The 25914-nt window shown below is 50.4% G+C and overlaps 1 protein-coding gene across 1 annotated transcript in view; it reads right to left on the bottom strand.

Moving 5' to 3' along the window:
• The window catches only part of FNIP2 (folliculin interacting protein 2), a gene marked incomplete at its 5' end in the record, with an annotated part of 67646 nt that extends 43961 nt beyond the window's left edge, over positions 1-23685 (bottom strand). The window contains 9 exons of the mRNA XM_082653290.1: positions 150-279; positions 10994-11065; positions 12589-12678; positions 12846-12946; positions 14888-14959; positions 15934-16034; positions 18947-19075; positions 22027-22153; positions 23411-23685. Of these exons, the coding sequence (XP_082509416.1) occupies positions 150-279; positions 10994-11065; positions 12589-12678; positions 12846-12946; positions 14888-14959; positions 15934-16034; positions 18947-19075; positions 22027-22153; positions 23411-23685 (1097 nt within the window). The remainder of the gene's footprint in view (positions 1-149; positions 280-10993; positions 11066-12588; positions 12679-12845; positions 12947-14887; positions 14960-15933; positions 16035-18946; positions 19076-22026; positions 22154-23410) is intronic.
• Positions 23686-25914: the final 2229 nt, after the last annotated feature.

Here is a 25914-nt window from a genome sequence, read left to right as displayed (position 1 = left end):
GAACCTCTCACCTGTGAACTTCCAGGCTGAGCTGAAGCCGAGTGGAAAGCTCCGGCCCGTTTGTGCCGACAGCAAGTGAGTGCAGTGTCCGCCAGCATCGCTGGGCCGCCAGCCCCAGTACCCTGCACAGCCAGGGGAACCCAGCTCACCTCCTGGGAATGATGCCGTTTTCCAAGCTCGTGGTCTGGCTCCGAAGCCAGCGGCGCTGGTAACTGCTGGAGGAGGACGTAGAGGAGCTTGGAGACGGGAACGGTGTGATCAGAAGGCTGCTCAGGGAGGCTGCGGGAAGAAGATTGGGAAGTTGAGAGCTGGGCTCCAGGAGCCCACGTGCACCTACGTGAAAAATATCTATACAAGCCCTGGGACCTAACCGTACAGGTTCTACCGGCCACAGCCAGCAGGGGGAGCCCTCTCAGGCTGTGGTACAGCCAAGAAAACACCCTTTAAAACGAACAGGGGTCGCAGACACCCCAAGGACATCGGTGACCAGGCACCAGCCCCACATTCCAAATGTAAACAAACATTACTCATCCAGTCAGAGGGCAGCCTGCAGATTTCGGATACCACGAAGAGTCCACGGAAGTACTGCTACTGCTGCCCGGGAGCCGGTGCCGCACACGGAGCCGGCTCGCGCGCGTGTCCCCCCTTGACTGCTTGGTCCCCCTGTGTCTCGAGGTGGAATCCAGGCAGAAGGGTACTTGCCCCACAAAGCACCCTCTCCCGCCGCCACCTCCAGATACACGGCACTTCCGCCCCTCACGACTCCCTCGGCTCTGCAGGAGGCACATCTGCTCCTAGACGTGCTTTCTGCTTGGATGACTCGGCTGCCCTCAGCCGCTCTGCGGCCGCCGTCACAGTGCGTCCCTAGGTGTGGCCGACGCACAGCCCCACCGGTCCCCGTCAGGGCAGGCAAAGGGCTTCTTTCAAACCCCGGCTGCTTGGAGGAGCTCTGTGGGTTTGGAAGAACAGAGGGACGAAACAGATGTTTTCCCCTTTACCCCCCAGGGTCAAGGAATCAGGACACTGAAATGTTACTCAGTCGGGGGCAGAAGGGAGTGGAATGTGCCAGTCGGCTGGCTGATGTTTGCACGGGCGGATCACAGGGCCCCGGGCCGACTTCAGGAAGTGCAGTATACCATGCTCATGGACACCCCTCGGAAGGCAGCTTCTCCACGTGAACGGTCGCACTTTTATTCACACTCTTACAGGCAGATGGAAAGAAGCTGAGTCCCTGACGTGAGTTCTGAAATCCGACTTGCCTGGCTGCGAGTCAAGTGTCTACAACGTGCCAGGCGCTGTTCAGCGCACAGGGACCCCACACAGAGCTGAAGAGCCGTGAGACCAGGGAACCCCCGGCCACAAGGTGAGATGCTAACAACTCAGGCTTCCTTCTGTCCACCGCAGAGGTGCTGTGAGCATCCACAAGATGCTTTTCTTCTGATCCAGTCAACATGCCCAGGACATGTGTCCAGATTCCCTGTACCCAGGACAGCGCCTGAGACACAACAGACAATTAACAAATGCTGGCTGAGCGTACGGCGTTTCTGCGCTGAAGTGTTACCAGGTGAGGCTGGCTTGGTGTCAGCCTTGAGGCTGGACTTCAACCTCCAAAATCAAATCCTGGTTTCAAGTATCAGCGAGTAGGTAATTTTACTGAGAATTTTGAAGGGAGATAGAAGACAGTTTTTCCTCAAAGTCACACAGTACTACTTAATAAAAAAAAAAATCCTAATTAGACATGTCTGCCTCACCCCCAAGTTTTCAAAATCCCTTATAAGACCAGAAGATCCTCACCCCCTAGTCCCAAATCATCAGGGTCCCATCTCTCTCCCGATCTTATGCTGGGTATAACAGCTCCTTCTTGGCAGGTGGAAGACAGAGGTGAGTTACAGCACTTGTATTATAAGTACTTTTTTTCCCCCCTGATCACAGAAGCAAGATGGCGATGACCCTGAGGACCACTTCCTTCTGGAAGTCGTATTGCTGCATGATTCAGTTTAGTAAACCAAGTAAGACCCATGCTCTTGTTCAAATCCCAGCTCCGCCACTCACCGGCTGGGACACTTGGGCAGTCCACTTAACCTGTCAGCTTTCTCATCCGTGAAATGGGGGGCAAAAAAGGACCACACCGCAGTACTTTTTGTGAGACCTGCAACCTGCTAGTGGGCTACGAAGTCTTTAGCGGATCAAAACTGGTATTTTAAAAAAGGAGCAGAAAAGAAAATAGAGTAGGTTGCAGCGTTAACATTAATTGGTGACACTTTTGTTTGTTATATATAAAGATGTTTGTTACTGGATCATGATGATGAAATGCATTAGCATGGGTTGCAGACAAAAGAACACTTTGAAAACCACCGACCTATTTCATGTGGTTCCTGTGAGGATTAAACAAATCAATACGTGTAAAACTACGTGTAAAGCACTTACCCCAGCACCCCATACAGTAAATGCTAGCTACTCACTCTCTCTGATAATTCTTGGAAAAGGTGGACTAGGTAAGACGTTTCAGAGTACTGAGAGGTCATTAATTCTGATTAATTATGAAAAGAACCAAGAACTTGTAACAGAGACATGAAAAAGGCAAAAAATTAAAATAATAAAAACCCAAGGAGGATGTTCCCTTTATCCCTACTATAAAATGCGGAATAATAATTTTTACGAAATATAATCTAAAGGACTGGCTTAGTGCTCTCCAGCATTTCCTCAAAAATATTTTAATATCATGTAGTAAGGTTTCTATGTAAAAGTACTGTGGTATATGTCGTCAATCAGATATTCTAGGAAACAATACAGCTACAACTCTCAAATGCAAGAAGAGACCTAATCTTGGCTTGTAACCTATTGCCATTTTCACGAGAAAAGGGTGGATTCAATCACCACTTAGTGCGCGTGACAGGCCTGGGCCGTGGTCTTCAAGGCAGTGCAACGTGGAGTGGTGCTGGGGCCCTGGTGTATGTCCCCGTCGCCAGGGCTGCGTCAAGCGTGCCCAGCTGTTTCCCTACCTTTGCTAAGGGGACTGGTACCTCAGGACACCGAAGCGCTTCTGCATGAGAGTTACGTGGGGTGGGTCCCAGCTTCGTGAGCCAGGTAGAGAAATTCTCCAGCTGGTGCCACAGTTGTAAAATGTGCGGCTTTCAGTTAAATTACACCTCGGCTCAGTTTCAGCTTTGAAAGTGCTACGTCTGACACTCCTTAATATTTTTAGTATCACTTTTCTTTTTAGAATAATTTTACAATTAGAACAAATGTTAATGCATACAGACTGCAAAGACTTTTGGAGTTTTGTACATTAATAAGAAAATAATTTGAGCTTTCATCCCCACCCTCCTGACTGAGGGGGCTCTTCAGCGAGCATCTATTTATTCCCGCAGAAATTAGCAGTGAGAAAAAAGAATAAGTCTAAAGGCTTAAAAGTGCTGATTGCTGGCTCTTCTTGGCCCATGTCATTCAAGTTCAAGATAAATGTTTAACTCTCTCTGGAAATACGTTTGCTGTTTGGAGAGTTTACTAGAAACACCGTACTGATGATCTGACTACAGGATTTGGATTTGAACAAATAGTGCCCTGAAACTCTTAAATCAAACCCATTCCCTCAATACACATTTTCTGAGCACCTACTAAGAGCCTGGTACCACCTAGGCCTGGGGCAGAAAGTTACAGCATAGAGACAGTCTCTGCCCTTAAGAAGCTCACACTTGTGGAATAAGTAAACAAGATGATTTCAGACGGTGATAAGTTCCTGTGATTTTCTTTAAGCAACTAGAGCAAAGGTTTACTCTCTCATCAGCAGTCAGAGAACAGCCTTGTGAAAACGGGACGTTTCAGCTAAGAGTAAAACGCCAGCAAGAGGGATCCATGGAAAGCACATCCCAGATGTTCCCTAGGAAAATAACTAGATCGTCTCCGTAAGTCTTTAAAACAATCCATGTGTACTCCTCCTGGTACACATGGGGGACATATCCCCCCGCCTCACTCAAATATCCACTGAGCATCTCCTATATGCCAGGCGGGATTCACGCTGCTGGGGATGGAGCAGTCAGCGTGGCACGACAGGTGGGTCTCTGCCCTCGGGGAGCTTCTAGGGGAGGAGAAACAAACAAAAATCCCCAAGGAGCAAGCCTGACACTGGAAAAGGAAGTGCGAAAGTCAAGCGCTCAGAAGCTGCTATAATTCCTTCAACGAGAAGAATTCTGAGGTTGGCTTGTTTGTGTATCTGGAAACACTGCCACCAAAATGAAAACAGACTAATGTGGCCAGGCCCCTATTCCTGCCCAAGCTCATCCGGCACACTCCCCTCACGACATCCAGCCTTCCTCTGTTCCTGGTGCACAACGGTCTTTCTGCGCCCCACACACAAACCTGCAAAGCCTGCTCCCACCCCCGGGCTCTGCCCCAGCGGCCCGCAGGCCTGAGATGCTCTTTGCTCTGGCTTCACCAAGCCAGCTACCAGGGGCACTCAAGTCAGCTGAAATTTCAGCTTCCGGGAGAGGCCTTCCTTGAGCACCCTGGTGGTGATGAGTGCCTGCCTACATTTTATAGTCTTTCGCTGTGTCCCCTTTATTGAATACAATTCCATGTCTAGTTGATCACTGATCTATCCCCACATCTGACAAAAATGTCTGGCACATAAGACGCTTAAGAAATGTTGCCGTATGAAGAATGAGAAAATGATTATGTGAAGGACAGTGATGCCTGTCTTGATCGGCAAGCATGTCGGAAACAAAGCATTAGAATACAAATTTCTAGAGAGAGTTCAAAGCCTGAATTTATTAAAAAGTTTCCTATGGTCAAAGCTGTATGCAGAGCATTTGGATTTTCTCTCCCCCCCACCCCCCATTAAAAGAAAATCTTTCTTCTGTTTGGTGGTAATGGTGAAAGTGATGGTGGTGGTGATGATGATGGTGGTGGAGGCGGTTATGGTGATGGTGGTGATGATGTTGGTGATGGTGGTGGAGGTGGTCATCGTGATGGAGGTGATGCTGGTGGTGATGATGTTGGTGATGGTGGTGGTGATGAAGGTGGTGGTGGTGGCGATGATGGCGGTGGTGGTGGAGGTGATGGTGGTGGTGATGGTGGTGGTGATGATGGTGATGGTGGTGGCGATGATGGCGGTGGTGGTGGAGGTGATGGTGGTGGTGATGGTGGTGGTGATGATGGTGATGGTGGTGGCGATGATGGCGGTGGTGGTGGAGGTGATGGTGGTGGTGGCGATGATGGCGGTGGTGGTGGAGGTGATGGTGGTGGCGATGATGGCGATGGTGGTGGAGGTGGTGATGAAGGTGATGATGGTGGTGATGATGGTGGTGGTGGTGAAGGTGATGGTGGTGGTGATGATGGTGGTGATGGTGGTGGTGCAGGTGGTCATGGTGGTGGTGAAGGTGATGGTGCCCCTCTCCAGAACCAGGGGGACGGAGACCCCCATGCTGGCCTGCCCTGAGCACCACATCCCAGGGCCCTCTCTGTCCCGTCTCTCACAGGCGGCCTCACTCTGTGGGTCATGAATCTCCCTTTGCCCCCACTCCCTGTGTGTGTGCATGTGTGTGCGTGTGTGCATGTGTGTGCGCATGTGTGCGTGTGTGCCACCTGTCTTCACACCCAAACGGCAGAGTGGCCAAAACTCGGGTCCTGTCTGAACACCATGACGACGCGTGCTCTTGTCCTGAAGGCTGACCGTAAAGCACTTAATAAACGTGTCTGAACATACGAGCTAGACGTTCTCCTCACACTGATGGTTTTACTACTTTCCAGGGCACAGAGAATGAAGACATTACCTTCCTGCCCGTGATCTGAGTGTGCTGCTGGGGAAGGGAGTCAGCAGCTGGATGGAGGTGATGGCTGACCAGGCTGGGAGGCGGGTCCCAGCCCCAGCTGCCTGGACCTTCCTCTCCCCTTCGCCACGACCGCCAGATTGCAGCTTCTGCCCCACCCGTGTCCTCTTTCTGAACTACAGCTGACTGCTCATGGCTGGGGCACTTGCGGGCACTTGTGACTGACATACTGGCTCAACAGCCGTCTCCCCAGGCGCCTCCTCCCCCGGTATGGGGCATGCCCGCATGCCCCACTCGTCGTCCTGTTAGAAACTGGAGAGTCGCCCTTTGTCCCCCCGCCATGCCCTGTGTCCCATTAGTCCCCGAGCCCCTCCAGGACCACCTTCCAGCACGGCTGAAACCCATCCCTCCTCTCTCCCGAGACCTTACCTGAACATTCCTAAGAGCAGCCACTCAAATAACCTCTTGAGAATGAGTTTATCTTTCTGATTCGTATATGCACAGGGGACACATTCACAGTGTCCAGAAAAGAATGAGAATGCACTCCCTCCAACCCTGTCCCGGGGAGACCCCTTCCAGACACATTCGATGAACACGCTTTTCTATCTTTATATGTGGAGAGAGATCTTGTATATGCCCTTTTGCTCTTGAAACATAAATGACCGTTTACTGCAACTCACTGCTGATCAACTTTTCTTTTTCACTTAGAAATATATCTAAGAGAACTGTTCTATTTCGAGGCCTGCTAGGCTGCCGTGCCCTTCCAACCACCGCGTGGGGCTGCTCTGCGGGACGAACGTGACTTAAGCAGGCCCTGGATGAACATCTAGGTCACCTCCAATGTTCTGCTAGTGACGACAGCTCATCGTGTGAGTTTCCTACTCCTACTTTTCACCCTCCACAAAGACACTAGAAAAATGGTTCTCAAACTTGCTATGAGTAAAGTCTATGAAGATGAACATCAGATTTTATAGATGTCTCCCTCACCTGGCTTCCTTAATACAAAAAATCAGGAAATAAGGCAAAGACCGTTGAGTAAACTGCTAATACTCTAATGTAAAAAACACTGTGAGCTTGCTATTGAGTTTGTTCCTTTACTGAGGAAGTGTCTTTAAAAAAAATAGGTGGATATAGTCTAACCCATTAAAGCAGTAAATGGGATATCCTTGTTATCGCTCTATTCCTTATTCTGCGTGTGTGACAAGCTATGTAAAGAGGCACTGGGGCACTTATCGTGAAGGGTAAAATGCATGAAGGCACAGATGAGAATTAAGATTTGATTTCCTCTCTTATTATAGTAAAGCTACTGAATAACCCAGAAGAAAAGTTGGCTATTCTTCTCAGGTGCTATTCTAAAAAGGGAAAGAGGGGAAAAAACCCAATGAACTGTTTTTAAAAATTTTATGCTAAATCAGATAATCCTTTTACACTAGCTTTACAAACAGATGCGTGTGCACGCGCGCGCGCGCACACACACACACACACACACAGAGCGGTGAGTTCGGGGGAGAAAAAGTTAATGGGAAAAAAATCTGTCTTCTGCCCACCTCCCTCAGTCCTGTACCCCCTGCCCAGCTGATCTACTTCAGCAGCGAATATACGGGTGCAGTTTTTTCTGGAGCAGTTGGCGAGGCACCAAATAGACCTAAAATATGGAGCCAATCAGGTTCCCCCTTTAGCTGCCCCGAACAAGACTAAGTCCAAGGGCTCACAGGGCGCCAGTGCCTTTTGTGATGAGGCTCGCCCCCCCGCCCCCCAGTCCCTGACGCTGCGGGCACATTTTACCCGGGCAGCCCCAGGACCTACACCCCTGCGCAAACGAGCTTCCGAAATGGCGCTTTTGCTCGACGCTGATGCAGTTCTTTCCTCCCTCCCAGCTGTCGTCCCTCGAACACCCCCGTCCCAGGCGCCACCCCCAGGCCCCCGGCTCCCACAGGGCGGGTGAGGCAGCACTCTTCACCCGCTGTTTTAACTCTGGGTTTACATGGAGCTTCCTGAGGGCGGGTGCTAAGGGTCACTCATCTTCTACATCGCCCCAGTTCCGGCAGAGCCTGCCAGCCTAGGGGGTACAAGATTGTTATTCAATAAATGTAATAAATGTGGCTTCATGGCCTGACTCAGGGCTACCCTGCCAACCCCTTCCCTTCACCTCGACTGTAGCAAACTGGCCCAACTGTGGAAGCCACCACAGTAACTGAGCTCTCCTACAACAGAGGGCCCTCGGGAGTGCAAACCCAGACAGCGATTTGCAGCCCCGGGGCACACGGTGCACAAGGGGCATGCGGTCAGCACCCACAATATTCCTCCCTGACGCGGGCGGAAGACAGGTGTGGGGAAGGGGCTGGCGGAGGGCGACAGAGACCCTCGGTGTCTTGTCTTTCTGCCGGGGAACCGTACTGTGTGCTCTCAGACTCCATCCGGATCGAGTTCCTCTCTGTAGAGGATGATTTAAAAAGCAAAACACAAACATAGAAGCTTTTCTAAAGTTACTTCTTTACTGAACTACTGGGGAAGAAAAAGACTCTGAGGTCACTCTTCAGATGTGACTTGTGTGTTCAGAGCTTTGGCGCAGCCGCCATGCAGCCTGTTCATCATGAAGATGAACTGGTGTCAGCTGTGACTTCAGAGCTTCTGCTGGCCTGGTACTGACAGCTGCAAACATTCCCCATCTCCAAAGGCGCCAGCCTAGGTAACCTTGGCAACGAGTGACGTCTGGGGGACAAAAGGTCAGAGGAACTGCACACAAGCACTGCTCTCTCGTTTAAAAAAGGCGTTTCCCACAGGAGCACTGGGGTAAGCACCCTGACGCTGCCGTGTGTGCCCTGCGATGAATCCATTACCTAAACGCGCGGCAGGTCGGAGCCGGGTGTCTCGCCACGGGGGGCGGTTTGCACATAAGCCGGGCGGGGAGGGTGGGACGGCCCACGGGCTCACAGATGGCGGGCAACACGGAGAAATCCGCGGCACTCACGCGTCGCTGAACGTAGGTGCGGGCGTCGTCGACAGCAGTACGCACAGAGACACAGACACACAGCCGGCACAAACCCACACTCCTGCTTGCTGGCATCAAGGTGCAACAAGTGTATCTGGGGTCCAGACCCTGGGACCTAATTCCGTCTCCAGTGAAAGGACAGGGCAACACGGAGACACAGCTGATTCTAGGGATGGGGCAGGACATACATGAGGCACGTCTGGAGCATCCTGTAGTGCCAGAAAGCGAGGAAGCGCCCCCCCCCCCACACACACACACAGAGTGAGAGACGTTAAAGAAACACTGGAGCCAATGGAAAGCGCTCCACGGCTTCCACGGCCAAAGCTGGAGCCACGTGAGCGACAAAATAAAGCAGTACTGGGGTGACCTGAAGGGTAAAGTAAGCACTCTGAGTCCATGTTGATATGAACGACTGACTGGCTGGACGGATGAGGAAGGAGGACAGGCTGCCGCGCAGAAGAGCTCCAAGCCGCTGACGCAGGGCCCTGCCCGCAGCAGACGGGGAGAGGCCACACAGACACCGTGCCAGCCAGGTGACCAAGGCAACCATCAGCGGTCCTAACTTACGCTGACAGCACATACCCTTGGTCGGGGGCAACGAAAGTGTCACCGAACCTCCGTGACCTCTCTTCCAAAACGCGGTCCACTCACGTGCAGAGCATCAAACAAATTCCCACAGCTGGCTGCTACTTCCGGAGACTGTCACGGTCGTCACAAAACACAGCGAGTCTGAGGAACTGCCTGAGCCCAGCAGAGTCAAACAGACGTGACAACTGACCGCCCCGTCTCACGGGCTAAGGTGTTAACGACGGGGGGCTGTACCGCAGCTCCCCACGACCGTCTCTATTGCTCTGCAAACCTACCACTGTTCTGAAAAACAAATCTATGGAAGATATTTGCCCCGTCTCTCAACTCTGCAGACAGGAAGTTACAAATTACAAAAAACAGGAATAAACCGTGGCTGTAATTTCTCTCCATCTTCCACTGCGAATTCAGCTCAAACAGTCGGAGTCGCTGCTCTGCTCCAGGACGAGGACCCTGGTCCACACAGTGCGGGCGACGTGAGGAACCAGCCACAGCGGGCGCACGAGCGGCCTTTGGTGGAGGGTGACCCTCCCAGGGCTGACCCGGGGGTTTCAGAGCTGCTCCCGGGACGGAAGGGGAGCAGAAGGCCCCCGGGGGCCCCGTGCAGCCAGCCCCCCATCTGCGTGGACTCCCACCAGGAGGGCGGGAGCCTCAAAGGAGACATGGCGGGTTCAGGGGCCGAGCTGCCAACAAAGCCAAAGTTCACATTTGCATCACGTTCACCTCTGCCCCCTCCTCCTGAGAAAGCGTTCAGATCCGGCTGCTACTGACCTTTCACTTCAATGCCAACGCGGCCCTCAACTGTCCCGCTTCTCAAAGGGCAAGGGACACTCGTCTTAGGAGCAATTTAGAGTGGAACCTGGGACCCTCTGCTGCAGGGCTTGCACCTGGACACACCTCTCCTCCACCCACAGATACAAAGAAACTATAAGGGACTAAAAATAACTGGGGGCACGCGCAGTTGGGGTACATTATGGACAAAAGATACAAAGAGACCAAAAAACCCAACTGCCACTTCTGAAGAGGCTGGAGCAAAGACAGGGGTTCGGGAGCAAAAGCAGGGCACTGCACACGCCATCTGCACTCAGCACCACCTAAGGGGCGGGCAGAACACCTAAGCCGCCCCTCTGGCCTGACCCCTGGACACACCCCTGCCCTCATGCCTTATAAGGAACTAGCTCATCCTTGCTCAGGAAGCGAGCCAGCAAGGGAACCTGTCCTTTGTTCTCCTTCCCTCATGGTGCAGCAGGGGCCCCAAGAAAGCCTTGCCTCATTTCTTGTCTGGCCTCTAGTCAATTTCTATTGCTCAAGGAGGCCCAGAGCCCTGGTCAGTCACAACTTGACATGAGGAGAGAAGGGGTACAGGAGACAAAATCTAGAGCATCACGACTCCAGGACAGAAGCAGGTCAGCAGACAGCCCCCATGGTCACAGCCAGAGGGATTCCCATGCACACTGTCCTTCCCCTGGTTGGGTGCTCAGGACCCAGAAGGTCCCAGGGCCACTGGCTCAAGGAGGCTCCCCCCTTTTTAGCGGCACGCTGCTTGACGTACGTTCGTCTCGCAGGAGCCGTCCCTGTGCACGTCACACCCAGATCTCAGAGGGAGGGCTCGCTCCACGGGCGCTGCCGGCAAGAGGAAAGCACGTACCTGAGCGGGCGATGCCGCTGTCCCTGTCTTCGCTCTGCCCTCTGCTCGGCATGTCGACCGGAGTGCTGTGCACTGCAGGAAGCAAGGAGACCTGGTCACGGGGCTCGCAGAGGCGGGCTGCTCAGACCGCCTGCGCTCGCTTTACGCCTGCTGGCGGTGACCGCACGAGGACACACAGGGAGGGACGGGAAAGCAGAATGCAGTTCAGAAAAGACGGGGGAAGGAGGGGGCAGAGGCCAGCGACCACCTGCCCGTGCCTGTCCCCCGGCAGCACTACAGAGGCTCTTCCGAGGGCCTCTCGCCTCTAAAAGAAGCCGAGTCATCAGCTGTGAGGACACTTCATACGACGAGCAGACATCCTCGAGCAGACGCTTTCAGCCATTTTCCTCATTAGTAGTAGTTAAATAGCATTTAAGTATTTCAGTAGTTTCAATGTACTGAAATACTGCAAAATATTAATAAGTACTTTCAAAATGCTTTATAATCAGTTTCAGCAGTAACTACAGGCAACCTCGAGAAGAGAAAGGCTTGAAAACCATTTCAGGAATTTAAAAAACCCTTCTGTGTTTTATAAACCCTCTCTTGGCAGACAGAAACACTTATATTCATTTTCAAATATCTCTTCCTCTGCCTCTTTTCCATATACACCCGTACACAACACTACTGCAGAGGTGCTAGGAAAACACTCGAAAGGACTGCAGACTTCCAGGAATGCTTTACGTTGGTCTCAACTGTGTACTGTTGAGCTAAACGGTAGCTCCCACGTTGCTACCGTAAGCGTTCTGGTGCACGAGAAGCCCGCCGCTCTGCCTGATTACTACACTTGCCAGCTACTCTGTGAAGCGTGTTTATTTTCACAATTTTAAGGAGAGTATATAAACATGCTATCCTCACCTGGAAGTAGGCAGGAGGCTGTCAGTCAGTTAAATAGGGTGCCTAGCATAGTTCGGCTACGGTGAAAAGCAGAATGCAGAATACCGTCTGCGGTAAACACAACCCCTAACGTTAGCAATGAAGGCTCCCACGCTAGTTAATCACGCCAGCCTGTGGCAGACATTCGCCAGCCTGGGCTAGACGGCCAGGCCGGTCTCAGGATGTACCTATCCAGAGATGGAGGTGGCTACACCTGTAAAGAAGCTGGAAAGTACATTTGAACTACTTAAATGCTACGGACAGAGAGAGGGAGAGGGGGAGGGAGAGGCCGGTCTTCCATGCTCTTGTTAGAGTGACTTTTGAAGACACAGTGCAGGTAAGGGTGCAGGTGAAAAATGGATCAAAGATGCCACGGCAAAGAGAAACAGTTCACGGCAGCGGAAGAGGCCGAGGAAAATCGGAAGATGTTATCCTCTTAGAAACACGAAGGGCTCATTTCAGATCCAAACCGGCTTACGCCGCGGGGGTATTAGCAGAGACGTTTCCAACAGGGGCTCTGGGGTGGAGGTTTCAGAACGCCAGGCGCTCAGCAGCATGTGGAACTAAACATCTCACGAGCCCCTTGGATTTCTAGAGAGGCGCCCAACAGATTTGTTTCTAAGAACCTGCCCAGGAGTTACTAACGTGTGCAGGTGGCACCATACTCAGCATTCCACACAAACCTGCAAAGAAAGAGGCACTGCGGCTGAGCCGGAGCGGTCCTCCTTCAGCCGCCCCCGGGGGCAGTTTGCTGCCGCATCCCTGCAGCACACCTGGGGCGGAGACACACACGGGGGCGGACAAAGTACACACACAGAAATAAACGCAGATTAAAGATAATGCCACAGCAAAACACCACCACAAACTCAAAGAAAGCAAAACGGACACCCACGACGGCGGGACCCGGAAAGCAAGGCCCCGCTTACGTGGCGGAGTTTACCTAGGTTACTTCCAGTACGACAGGGACCCAGGTTATTCTGATTTGTGTTCAGTTTCCCCAGGTTAGGATCTTGGTTGATGTATTCGAAGCTGTCTTGCAAGCTAAGTCCAGAGAGGGAAGGAAGGGAGAGAGAGGAGAAAAACATCAAGGGACGAACAAAGCTGTTTGCTAACAGACAACTTTTCTTCATGAATTAATAAAGTCTCACATCTACCGAAGAGACTTAAACTTTAGGGGAATTTGTTGCAGGAAAAGACAAGAGAGGCTTTGGGAGGGAGTTCAACCTATAAAACTAAATGACACATTCCGAACAATTTCACAGTATTATGTAATGAGGGACACCGAATTCTGAAATCTTCCTCTGGTGACTGATACCTAGGATACGGTTGTTCATTTCAAGGGTAATTTTACAGAAACTCTCAAAATGAAATTCATTTTAACTCTTAGTTAACATCCATGAGCAATTCAGCAACCTTTTTCAGGAGGAGCATATAACAGAAATTATGATTCTTACAGGAGTCTGATTTCACAACTTCTTAAAAGTTAGAATTACTCATAATTAAAAGCTGTGAGAGAAGCAGCTTTTAATAATTTATTGTATTTGTTAACAAATGAAATAAAGATGTCGAGGATAATATAGCATAATGAAGCCAAAATAATTTTTACTTAAATCTGAGCTTGATATTTAATTAGAGGGAGTTAGTATAATAAATGTTCAGGTAATATCAAGGGTCAGAAAAATAATACCTCACAAAAAAATAAATATCAATTCCTATACTGGCTTAAGTCATGACAATCCAGTGTTAAATGCTCAAAAAAGTAAATTCATTATTCTGTTGAAAAGTAAGCAGACTTACTCAAAGGTACCCAAATTTGAAGAGGAACATACTTCTAATTTCTTAGGATTGTAAAAAATAACAGCCTTCATTTGACCCCTAAGAATACCCCTTTAATTTACAATAAACATTTCTTCCAAACTTACCCAAGTGTAATAAATGTTCTGTTGTTTTATTCAAAAAAGATGTGAAATATTTCTGCTTGAAAAATTCAAAATATACGACAATTGTGCCAGACTAAGAGTTAAGTTAGACATTTAAGTATTCTTAGTCTACACAGAAGTGTAAAATTAAGAGGGGGAAAAAAACTCGGGAGTGGGCTTCCCTGGTGGCGCAGTGGTTGAGAGTCCGCCTGCCGATGCGGGGGACACGGGTTCGTGCCCCGGTCCGGGAAGATCCCACATGCCGCGGAGCGGCTGGGCCCGTGAGCCATGGCCGCTGAGCCTGCGCGTCCGGAGCCTGTGCTCCGCAACGGGAGAGGCCACAGCAGTGAGAGGCCCGCGTACCGCCAAAAAACCAAAAAACAAACAAACAAAAACTCGGGAGTGAAAATCAAAATATTGCCTGGCCTGAGTCCTCACCGACCACAGAGGTTACACGGATGGCTCAGACAGACGATCCCTCCTGCCATTCAGGTGCCTCTCAGCTTGGGAAACTCACCCTGTGCCTCATTCCTTCAGAAATAAATAAACGAGCAGACTGACAGGTGAGATTTTTTTGTTTAGTTTTGTTTTGCTTTGGTTTTGGTTTTGGCCGTGCCACGTGTGGGATCTTAGTTCCCCGACCAGGGATCACACCCGGGCCTCGGCAGTGGAAGCGCAGAGTCCCAACCACTGGACCGCCAGGGAATTCCCGAGATTTTTTTTTTATAAGATGAAATAATATCCTTTTCCCCTTCACTTTTCATTTTCCAGGGAATGAGAACATGGTGACTGGCAGTAGGAAGAGTGGGTTAACAGGTGAAGACCCCCAATGTATGTATGTAGACCATCACTTGTCTTTAAGGCCACCTGCTAAGGTCCAAGGCCTCTTCATACTCACTATGTATTGGACAAAGGCCACCTTGAAAACCCCTTTGTTAATGTGGACTCATCCTGCTTCTAACCTCAAAAAGCCTTATGGCCCTCAAAGAATGACTCTACCCAGAAACAGCCACTTGGAAAATTGGGGGGGATGGGGAGGGGAGGGGGAAAATCCCGCACTTACTTATTTGTACTCCCACAGAAGCTGCCCATTCTGGCGGAGAAGACTTTACTAACCATCAGCTGTGGAGGAGAACTGGAGAAAAAACAGACAGAAGAGGGAGAGATGCATGGGTTTTTTTTTGTTTTTTGGGTTTTTTTTTTAACTTTTTCTCAAGCTTTTATTCATTTCTATATCTTATTTTACAGAAAATGAGATGTGCATTTTTCAAATCACTGTATCAATGGGGTGTCTAGATTTTTTTCTAATTTTATCATTTTAAAATCCCAAGAATGTTAAAACCCTGAGAGCGAGCTATGGAGACATTGCCAGGGCCGTTTTCCTTGGGAGTAAATATTTCAGATGTACAAACTTCGCTTCGCAGAAATATTGCAAAGCAGAAGTTTGTTTTTTTCTCAGGGTATATTTTCCACCTGCCATGTGGCACAGATGAACAGACAGAAGGTTGTAAGTGCAGGATTGGGAAAAGGCTTCCTTTCACACATCGTAGAGCTTGTGCTTCCAGCGAGTTAAATTCTATCCTGACATGCAGATAAGGAACGTGTTCTTTAATGTCGTCACATTCTGCTTTTTGCAGAAACTTTTATTCTAGACACCATTCCCTAGAAACAAAAATAAAACTCGGCATGCATTCAATAATTTGAAAAAATATGTATCTCAGTACAAGGAAAAAATCACGACAAACTTTAATCTGAAAATGGAAAATTTGTGAAATTCTGACTTTTTAAACTTAAAATATTTGAATAACTCTGATTAAAAGTATTGCTATTACTAACCTAGCAGATACTCAAAATGCTTTGGGACGCATTTTTCAATTACGGTACTTAGCTAAAGCTTAGGATTTTGTCCTGCTAAGCTGATTCAAGGTCAGAGTGATGTAGAAAATGTCAGACTATTTTAACTGCTAAAGATATGCAAAAGGTATCAAGTGCTAACAAATACGAGATGACAAAGTTTAGATTATTATTTTACTGCATAACAGTTTTGCGCATGTTTGAATGGAGTCATCATCCCCAAGCCACGTCTCACGAGCAGTGGACGGAACTCACCGTATGTAGTGAATCTTCAGGGTGGAGCCTTTGTAGCTCATGGCGACCGAGCCGAACATCATCTCCCCAAGCATGTTGACATCAGAGGCGGGGCGCGTGTACTACCAGACGTGCAAGAAACCAAAACCGTGTCGAGTACAACACGATAGAAAATAATGTGCAATTTTGTTGGTAATTAGAACCATTTCTCAAAGCAGCAACTGATTATTTTACAATCTTAATCTACAATGATGACTACAATCGTCATCATTGTAGTCAGTCATCATTGTAGTCTCTTTTCCCCAAATTATCACTAATGTGCACGATTTCTTCTTTATACACTATATCCTCGTACAGGATGCAAGCGCTTTACCAGAGTTCACTTTTAATCTGGTTATGAGAAACAATGACTTTCATCGTCCCCATTTACAAAGTCTAAATAGAAAGATTAAGTGACGGAAGAGGCAGAGTAACTCCCCTTGATACTAAGAACACATCCTGAAATGAAATATAGCTCAGGGTTATCCAACCAAAATCAACGTGTGGAACAAAAATGCCAATCGGTGTGGGCAGGGTTTCGTGGGTCCAAAAGATAACCGACAGTCTGGTCACCCCAAAGTTTGACTGAAACATTTTTAAATTTTTTGACCCCCTAGCTTCTGACCAGTCTTCGGCGTCCCCTTTATCACCGCAGAGGGTGGACGGCACCTTCCCCCATCCCCCGCTATTCAAACGGCTCCTGTCACAGCCAATGGGCGCTTCCCAGTTTGCTCTATTAAACGTCTCACGGTATCTGACGCACATAATTGCTCTCCTTTTTATATTTTTTAAATTACTTTTTTTTTTTTTTTTAGAAAGGCAGACTGCCACGTGCAGCGCCTCATTTGGATGTGTCTGGAGTCTTGGAAGCTCGACTACCCTACGTTCTCCCACAAATGGACCTTGAGAGCTTGTCTGCAGGTTCTAGCAGGGGAGCGCAGCTACTTGTATACCCCTGACCGAAGAACGGTCCTCCTCTATCGCGGAAGGTCGTCCTCTCCGACCGAGCGCGCAGCTTCGGGAGGGACGCACCTGGAACGGTGAGGGAGGAAGGGGACACCCGCCTAGCCAGCCCGATCGGCCGAATCAACCCTGGCGATCAATGGGGTGACAGATGTCGCAGCCAGATGGCCCTCACATCCTGCTCTCCCTTTTATTTTTTATTTATTTTTTTGCGGTACGCGGGCCTCTCACTGTTGTGGCCTCTCCCGTTGCGGAGCACAGGCTCCGGACGCGCAGGCTCAGCGGCCACGGCTCACGGGCCCAGCCGCTCCACGGCATGTGGGATCTTCCCGGACCGGGGCACGAACCCGCGTCCCCTGCATCGGCAGGTGGACTCTCAACCACTGCGCCACCAGGGAAGCCCTGCTCTCCTTTTTAAATCTCTACCTTCTCAAGTCATCCCTTGTACAAGGTCACTGTCTGCGTTCTCAACCGCTGCTGTGATTCCAGTTATTCCCGACGGGAACCCCCATACCTTCATCTCGGGGCCCGGACTCCCCTGGAGCTCAGGCGGCTGGAAGCCAAACGCCCTCACTCACATGACGTAACACTGTGCGTACTGTGAACATATGATGACACACAGGTGCATGCGTTTGGATACAGGATGCTCAGCTCCCACTGTAAGTGGTGGTGACACACACTGAGGATGGATGTGAGTGTCAACCAAACCAGTGCGCACGACACCCGCACGGCCTGACCGAAACCGTACCTCCATCTCCTGTGACCCAGGCCACTAGCCAGACTCTCTGCTGCCTCGCTTTCTACCCAAGCAAAACCATGGCAATCAGCCTTTCAACTCCAAATCCACACGCATACACGTATATATCCACACACATGGACACACATATACACACCTACTTACACCTGCTTGCAAAGGAGGAAAGAGGAGCAGACATCTGTCCGCCTGATTTAACGAGCCTGCTATCAACCTCTTCTCGCTTCCTGCAGACAGAAACTAACAGGCTTTCACCTTCTTTATGAATAACTTCCACCCATCACCTCCATTTCTGAACCTGCTTTTTCTTGGGGTACAAGGTCCACGTGCCAACTGCAATTCTCAACCCGCTGAAAATTTCACTCTATGCTGTTGTAACCGCATACTGCTTTGAGAGCCGGCAGCTCTGTGGAATAAGGGCAGATGCACAGCAGCGATCCCGACCGTGAAACGAACAACGTTCTATACACCCGTGGCTGCTGGTATACACCTCCCTGGCTTTGCTGTGTCAGCGACACGGTAGACAAAATTCCTCATAGCTCCGAAAATAAAAATAAACACTCATATATCCTCCATCAGGTAGTACCCTTCTGCTATTCAATATTTATGAAACCTCTTTCCTTGCGCCCAGCTGGCCAACATTTCTCAGTATACCAGCCCTTCACACTTCCCGCTCCAGTTGGGTCTTGCCTTTCCAGCTGCTCCTATACAAGCCTTTCTTCCTTCTACTGGCAAGTGCTGTTTTCTCAGGATGACAATATTCATCCCCAGAATCCTCAGAGCTCTTAGAAAAAAACTGGAAAACACATGTGCACTAATCTGGTTCTGACCACCAAGGAAGCAAAACAGGAGGGTTTACCTCCTTTGCAATATTTCTCTTCATTCGCTGTGTGTTTCACGGGATCACTGCTGCTCCGTTACAGTTTTTATCAAGAGATAAAGCCAAAGTGTGAGCACAGCACTGGCCTGAAACACCTAAGAGCCCGTTTTGGGGGGTTTTTGTTTATTTGTTTGTTCCATTTTTATTGGAGTAGAGTTGATGTACAGTGTTGTGTTAGTTTCTGCTGTACGGCCAAGTGAGTCAGTTACACGTTATACACACATCCCCTCTTTTTAGATTCCCTTCCCATAGAGGCCATCACCGAGTCCTGAGCAGGGTTCTGGATACGTAGTCTCCTATTCCAGGGACGGGGCCCTCAAGCAGCCATTATCCCCAAGGAGAAATGGCAGTAAATGGCTCCAGCCTACGGGGCATTCCGCACGCAAGGGTGGTTGTACCTGGTACTTTGGAAGCTGCTCCTTGGCGTGTGGTAAAGATCCCCCGGAAGAGCCGTGGGAAGAGAGGCTGCCGCTACCACCGCCTTGACAGCACTTGGCTGGCGTTTTCGTGGGGACGTCCTCCGTTCTCTGGGTGAACAGGGAGAGGAGGGTAAACACACCGCCCCCGCTGAGCGTACCAGCACACGCTCACTGGGGGCCCCTTTCTCACATCACTCTGTTCTGTTGAGCCTCAGCTGCACAGAAGAACCGGGACGTTGTTGTTTTCTTTTTAACGAGGACAAAAGAGTGGTTCCTGTGAGTCTATAACATTTGGAAGAGGAAGATGCTGAGAAGGGTGACAGAGGTGGTGGGTTATGTATTAAGACTGTTCTCTTTATTTTTTTATTATTATTATTATTATTTTGGCAGCACGGCTTGCAGGATCTTAGTTCCCTGACCGGAAACTGAACCCAGGCACGCTGAACTGGAAGCGTAGAGTCCTAACCACTGGACCACCAGGGAAGTCCCCAAGAACACTTGACGTTTCAATTCATATTCTAAAATCATCGATGAGCTCTGACCTCTGTTCTGGTTGTTAGAGGATTTTTTAGTACTAGGTAGAGTCATAATCTATAAAATTGATGAGGATACAGACATTGCTTCAAAGTTAAATTTTCCCCAAGCAAACGGAATTGAGAAGGCAGAAGTATTTATTCATTTGGAAAGACCAGCATGTGCTTTAATGACACACCTCCCCCCGCACGGCTTTAGAGAAAGTCATGAGGTCAAGCTTGTGAAAGATGAGGACAAAATGCTGGAACGGGGGCTGCTGTGATTACACAGCATGTGAGGCAACACGGCCTTCAAAGGTCACGGCTTGTAGAGGATTAGCTACTACACGTTCCCTTCATGGAGTTCATGGCAGATTTTTATGACAGTGACACAGAGGCATAAGGATACACCTTCACTAACGTTTCCCTTCCTCCTAGGCCAAGATACACTACTCCCTACAGAAGCAGCCTGTACCCTCCGTGATACGTTGTTTCTATCCTGAGTCTTCTTTGCTTTTTTGTGCGTAGATTTGCTTGGAAAAACATGAATGCAAGTGCAGCTTATCTAATCTCCAGTGTGACAGTCACGCTGATGGTCGAACGCAAATGCCTGCAGTCACGTGCCTGCTGCTGACTCCTGACATTTCGTGCCTGCCCATGGGGTGGGGGGCTGAAGATGGGGGAAGAACAGAAGGGGAACAGGAAGCCTGCCCCCAGCGGTCGCGGGCGGGATGGCGATCCACGGCCCTGCAGGGCCCGGAGTGACACGCGGTCCACACCCGCCCCACACTGCTGGGCCCACTGGCCGCGCCGTCCACAACTGGCGACAGCTCCCGGTACAGTGAGCAGAGCCCCCGCTGGACTCCCTCTGCAGCCTTGGGCAGTTTCCAAGCCTCCCCGGGCCCAGCTGCCTCTGTGAGGAAATGAGTGCGTCCATCCCAGGAAGCTTCTGTTCCAGACTCCGGGGTCATCATTGCTCCTACAGACAGGATTCCGGTTATTTTTGCAAACCGGTGAGAATTTTTTCCCTCCACCTGCTACCACCATCAGGAACCCTAGTGACGGAGCGTGGGTGTGCAACTATACCATCTGTGCAAGGCCTTGGGGAGACAGGAAGTGATGTGGGAAAACAGGGGGAAGCCGTGTGCGGTCCACCAAACAAAGGGCCGAGTGCTGGCTCACCTGAACTAATACCAATCTACCATGGCAGCCTTCGCTGAATCACCGAGAGACTTCTCATCCCCCCTGCTCCAGCCACCCACCTAACAAGCCCAGCAATGGCTGTAATGATTAGCTACCTGGCCAGCTTCCACGTGAAAGCACCACGGGATCCGCTCAGCTAAACCACCTTTAACCAGACACTTCCTTCCCGCAGAAACAACCGTATCAGAAGCAGGACGAGACCTCAGCCCTGACGAGACCGAGACCCTGACATAAACTATTCAGCTACTTAGCTGCACATTCTCTAAACTGCCAGGATTCGGTCAGTACAGGTATCAGGTTACTGAACATGAAAAGAAGGAACACAAAGGGATTTATTTAAGTTGTAGACATCTGAATAACTGCTGAAAGGTGACAAGTCAGAAGTACACTGGATGGCCACCCTGAAGACTCACAGGGAGGACTAGACCCTGCTCCTGCCTGGACACATCACTCTACCTTCCCCATTCTGGCTCCAAGGGATCAAGAGCTGCTCTGTCCCCACTTTACCCACCCTCAGACCTCCACGCCCCATACCACCACCACCAGCACTACGACCACCACCATCACCTCTGTCACCTCCACCATCACCTCCATCACCATCACCTCCATCACTTCCATCACCATCGCCTCCACCATCACCTCCATCACTATCATCACCTCCATCACCACCAACACCTCCATCACCACCACCATCACTTCCATCACCATCACCTCCACCATCACCTCCATCACTATCATCACCTCCATCACCACCAACACCTCCATCACCATCACCATCACTTCCATCACCATCATCTCCATCACCACCCTCACCTCTACCATCACCACCACTACTACCCCCATACCGCCCTCCGCTATAAAAAGGAAATAAAACTTCCTTGGTCAAACAGGCTTGGGTTGCAGGCCCTTCTGCAGACGACAGTGCATGTTAGCACCCTGCAGCCCCGCGGCCAGGAAAGCGCTCCAGTTCTCTCTAACCCCGTGCTATGTATCACCTCTTACTATCTATGGGTGATACCAGACCTTCCCTTCAGGCGAGCGCTTCATGAATTTTAGCATTCTCAGTCTTCCCATTAACGGCACACACTTGGCATCAAAATCCTACTGGATTGCAACTTACCAGCAAAGTCACTTCTGGTAATGTCTAAAGTACGATGCTTAGCATCTGCACGATGACTTGCTAACAGTCTCACCTGTGTATATTAATAAGAACGCAAATGGGGTGGGCGGAGGGACCTCTGCCCGTGTTTCCTCTGAACCACTGACGGCGCTGTGCAATTCAGCCCAAAGAGCAGGCAATGGACGAACAAACAAAAAGGACGAAAGCGAATCCATAGTTCCTACCTGAGCTGCCGCCTCCTCGATCTTGTGAACAGCTTTAGAGTCAAACAAGACTTGTCTGCCTCTCCTCTCACAGTCCTGGTAAACTATCAGGCGAATCTCGTTCAGGTCCAACTCCGAACAGGACCAACTGTGGATTCACAAGAGAGAAAGAAGTCGTGTTAGCGGCGACGCTCGGGATGGTCGCAGGCAGACAAGTCTCCCAGCCGGTGTCCGCCTGCACACGGAAGCCCCAGTGTGCAGAAGGCGTGATCCCCACAGACCCGGGCACACGGCCCTGTCCGTGGACTCCGATGGGCCAGTGCCCATGACCAAGGCTGGGAAGGCTCCTGAGATGACAAACCACTGGAGAGAAAGCTTCTCCTTCCAAAGCAACTTTGGGCAGTGACATCAGGCAGGAGCGGCCAGGGCTGTGGAGGGAGCTGAACCCGGCGCCTGGGTTCTGGGGGCGTCACAGCTGAGGTCGGAGGCTCTGGAGCGTTCACGCCTCTGCGCCATCGGGCCAGGAACCTGCGGCCTGTCAGGGGAGGCCTCGCTTTTCCTCTCCCACCCACCCAGGCTCAGGACAAACAGAGAGGGCTCACATGTCCTGAAACTTAGCCTTTTCTTGTATCGTGGCTGGTCTGACACAGAAGTTTGGAAAACCAAGTGCATCACGGTACAGCGTCTGAATGGCGGAAAATGACCATCGGCGATAAAGCCAACCCAAAGCCACTGGGACAAAACTGCTCCGAACGCAGGTTCGTTCTCGAGCAACAAGTGAAATCAGAACGCAAGGACTAAGAAAGGGCAACCATCGAGATGCACCGCTTTGGGCATCTTCAGTTACGTGTCTGTTAACCAGTCGACACAGATCTGAGTGCCTGCTGTGTAACCGTCACTGTGCTCGAAGCTAGAGATCGAGCAGCTGTTTAACGAAGCAGACTCTGTCCCTGCCCTCAGGGAGGACACAGTTCAGTGCGGAACACTGGGTGAGTCGTCACGTGTAACTACAGATGTCCAAGTGCAAGAAAGAAAAGGATGTGGTAAGACTCATATTTTCAAGTTTAAGCGGTGCTGGGGAGCGGCAGGGAAGTCCCTAGGATTTAAGGAAGGGACATTTAAGCAGGACTTGAAGAAGCAGGAGTTAAAGAGAGGTAAAGTGTGGGAATGAAGGACACAGCAGGAAGAGGACGGGACGGAGGAGATGCAGGAAAAGACAGGCAGAGGGAGACAGCGAGCTGCGGAGGGCGGTGGGCAGGTGGCAGCAAGGGCCAGCTCATCCCTGAGCGAAGGCAAGCAGGTCGGGGAACTCAGCCTGCACTTTGGAGAGGTCAATTTGCAGCTCTAAGGAAAACAGGGCTGGGGTGGATTAAGACGAGAAGCAGGAGGGCCAGGTAGAATTTACTCTTCAGAGCTTGGGCCCTTCAAATCGAGGTTAGAGAGACGGCAGCCAGGGGGAGGAGAGGGGACGGGTACCGGCGGCAGGTTCAGTGTGGACAGAGGCCGGCGGGCGCCAGGCGCTGCGAGCACAGAAGAGGAAGGTGGTGGCAGACGGAGAGTTAGAGGACAGACAACATCACACTGTAAAACTAAGAGATGGTGTAACAGAGTGAAGTCACACACATGTGGATACAGATACACATCCTCTGAGATCCGTTTCTCCATCAGTGTGACGGACATATTAACGCCAAGCTCACAAAGCTGCCGTAGAAATTAAATGAAAGTGCTTTACACAGCGGCTGACACAGGTAAGCGCTCCGAAATGCTAATAATTACCGAAAGAACCATTCATGCTAACGACTTTTTAGAAACATCGCTACAGCATCTGGTCCCCAACCACGAATTGCGCATCACTGGTCCTCTCCTTTTCAGGCTGTGGTAGTCAACACAGAACACATGCTTTTCGGGGAGCAGATCTGTTGTCTTAAATCCTAGTCTCCAAAACATCAAGTTCTGGTTGCACCTTCTCAACAGCCTGTGCTCTAAGCTGCCAGGCCCAGCAACCTTGGTGCTGTTTTTGTTTTTTTTTGTTTTTTTTTTTTTTTTGCGGTACGCGGGCCTCTCACTGTTGTGGCCTCTCCCGTTGCGGAGCACACGCTCCGGATGCGCAGGCTCAGCGGCCATGGCTCACGGGCCCAGCCGCTCCGCGGCATGTGGGATCTTCCCGGACCGGGGCACGAACCTGGGTCCCCTGCATTGGCAGGCGCACTCCCAACCACTGCGCCACCAGAGAAGCCCTGGTGCTGGTTTTGATACAACTCGGCAAGTTTGTTTCAGAAGTTGATCGTCTCCTGCTCTCGGTCCAGGCCTGGCTGGTTGGACACGTCCCCCTAACCCACACTGGGCTGCGCAGTCGGGGCCTGTTTTTAGCCGTCGCGAGCTGAGAGCTGACCTGAGGACCGAGTCACCAGAGGAAGCAGAGGGGAGCCGTCAGCCAGCTGTCACCCCAACCCGACAAGTCCCGAAGGAACCATGACATTTCACACCAGGTCATTAAAAACACCCTCTGCAACTACTAAAGCACAGTGCACAGGTCGAAGTGATTAACATCGAAAAAGCGACAAAGATTTCATGGCTTTTTGTTTTCATGCTCAATCTGTTTGGCCCCAACAATGACATCTTGTCAAAACAGCGTTATCGTTTACAAAGCAACCTGCTCAGTCCTTATTTCTGAGGGTTGACGGTAACTCACATGTCGGTCGAGCTGAGGACGGCCCCTCTGGAAGAGCTACAATGTAACAATGATCACAACACCCTACAAAACATTTCACGTGATTTTTCAATTTAAAAAGATGAAAAGAAAAGACGTGGGAAAGGAAAACCATGGATGTCAGATGGTCCAACTTTTTGACCATCCGAATACTTTATAAAGCATTTTCTAAAATACGAGGAAAACTCTATTTTTCTTCTTGCACACGAATAGCGTCACTGATTTAACACCTAATCGTAATTCTGGCGTCCCCCGTCTCTGACCTTAGAGGGAGTCACAGTCCAGTCACCCGGGATAGGAAATGCAGGCGGTTAAACGATGCTTCCGAAGGAAGCAAGCTTGGGTCCCCCCCCTGGGCTCTGGCCTCGCCGCGCGGCACAAGGACGACAGGCGCTCAGGTGCGGCCCCCCAGCACGCCGCGGGCTCCTCCGTGCCACCCTCGAGTCACCCGTGGCCTCAGCCGTACACATTCCCTTCGTGCCCACACTCACCCCAACCCCCAGACACCGTTCCTGGAGCTGTGCTGAGGGCGACTCTCTGCAGGATTGCAAGAGGCTGAAAAATGAGCCTTGGACCTTTGCCGTAAAATATCTGGCTACAGCTGTAGAGACACTTACTCTCATCAGAAACACCCTGTGTCTTGGCTTTTGTTGAAAGCAAGGGAAGATCACTGCCCCTGGCACCGGGGGACACGGCGTTATTTGTCTACTTTATGGTCACAGCTGTACGACCTGAGGCAGAAGAAAATAAGACGGTTTGTCTACGCTTCCCTACTGTAAAATCTAAACAGAAGTACTTAGACAGACCCTTTCCAGTTTTAAAATTCCACGATGTGAAGATTTGCCCGGTTGGAACTAAACCAGATCTTGTTTCTGGAACTGGTCATCAAGAGAGCAAAGTGAGGGACCAAAGTCTCAATCACTTACCTGAAAGGTGACAAGCAATAATCATTCAAATGATTGTAAGTAGAGAAAACAGAATCGTCTTTAAGGTAGATATAACCATGTGCTGTGGCTGAATTGTGTCCCCCCAAAAGAGATGTCCAGTTCCTAATTCCTGGTACCTGTGAGTATGACTTTGTTTGGAAACAGGGTCTCTGCAGATGTCATCAAGGCGAGGCCATCCTAGATCAGGCTGAGCCCTGATCCAAGGACTGGTGTCTTCTTAAGAGGAGGGAAATCTGGACACAGACACAGGGA

The sequence above is a fragment of the Grampus griseus genome (assembly GCF_964374135.1).
Source record: "Grampus griseus genome assembly, chromosome: 4".
In the NCBI taxonomy this organism is placed as follows: Eukaryota; Metazoa; Chordata; class Mammalia; order Artiodactyla; family Delphinidae; genus Grampus; species Grampus griseus.
This window is presented reverse-complemented; position numbering and strand designations above follow the sequence as displayed.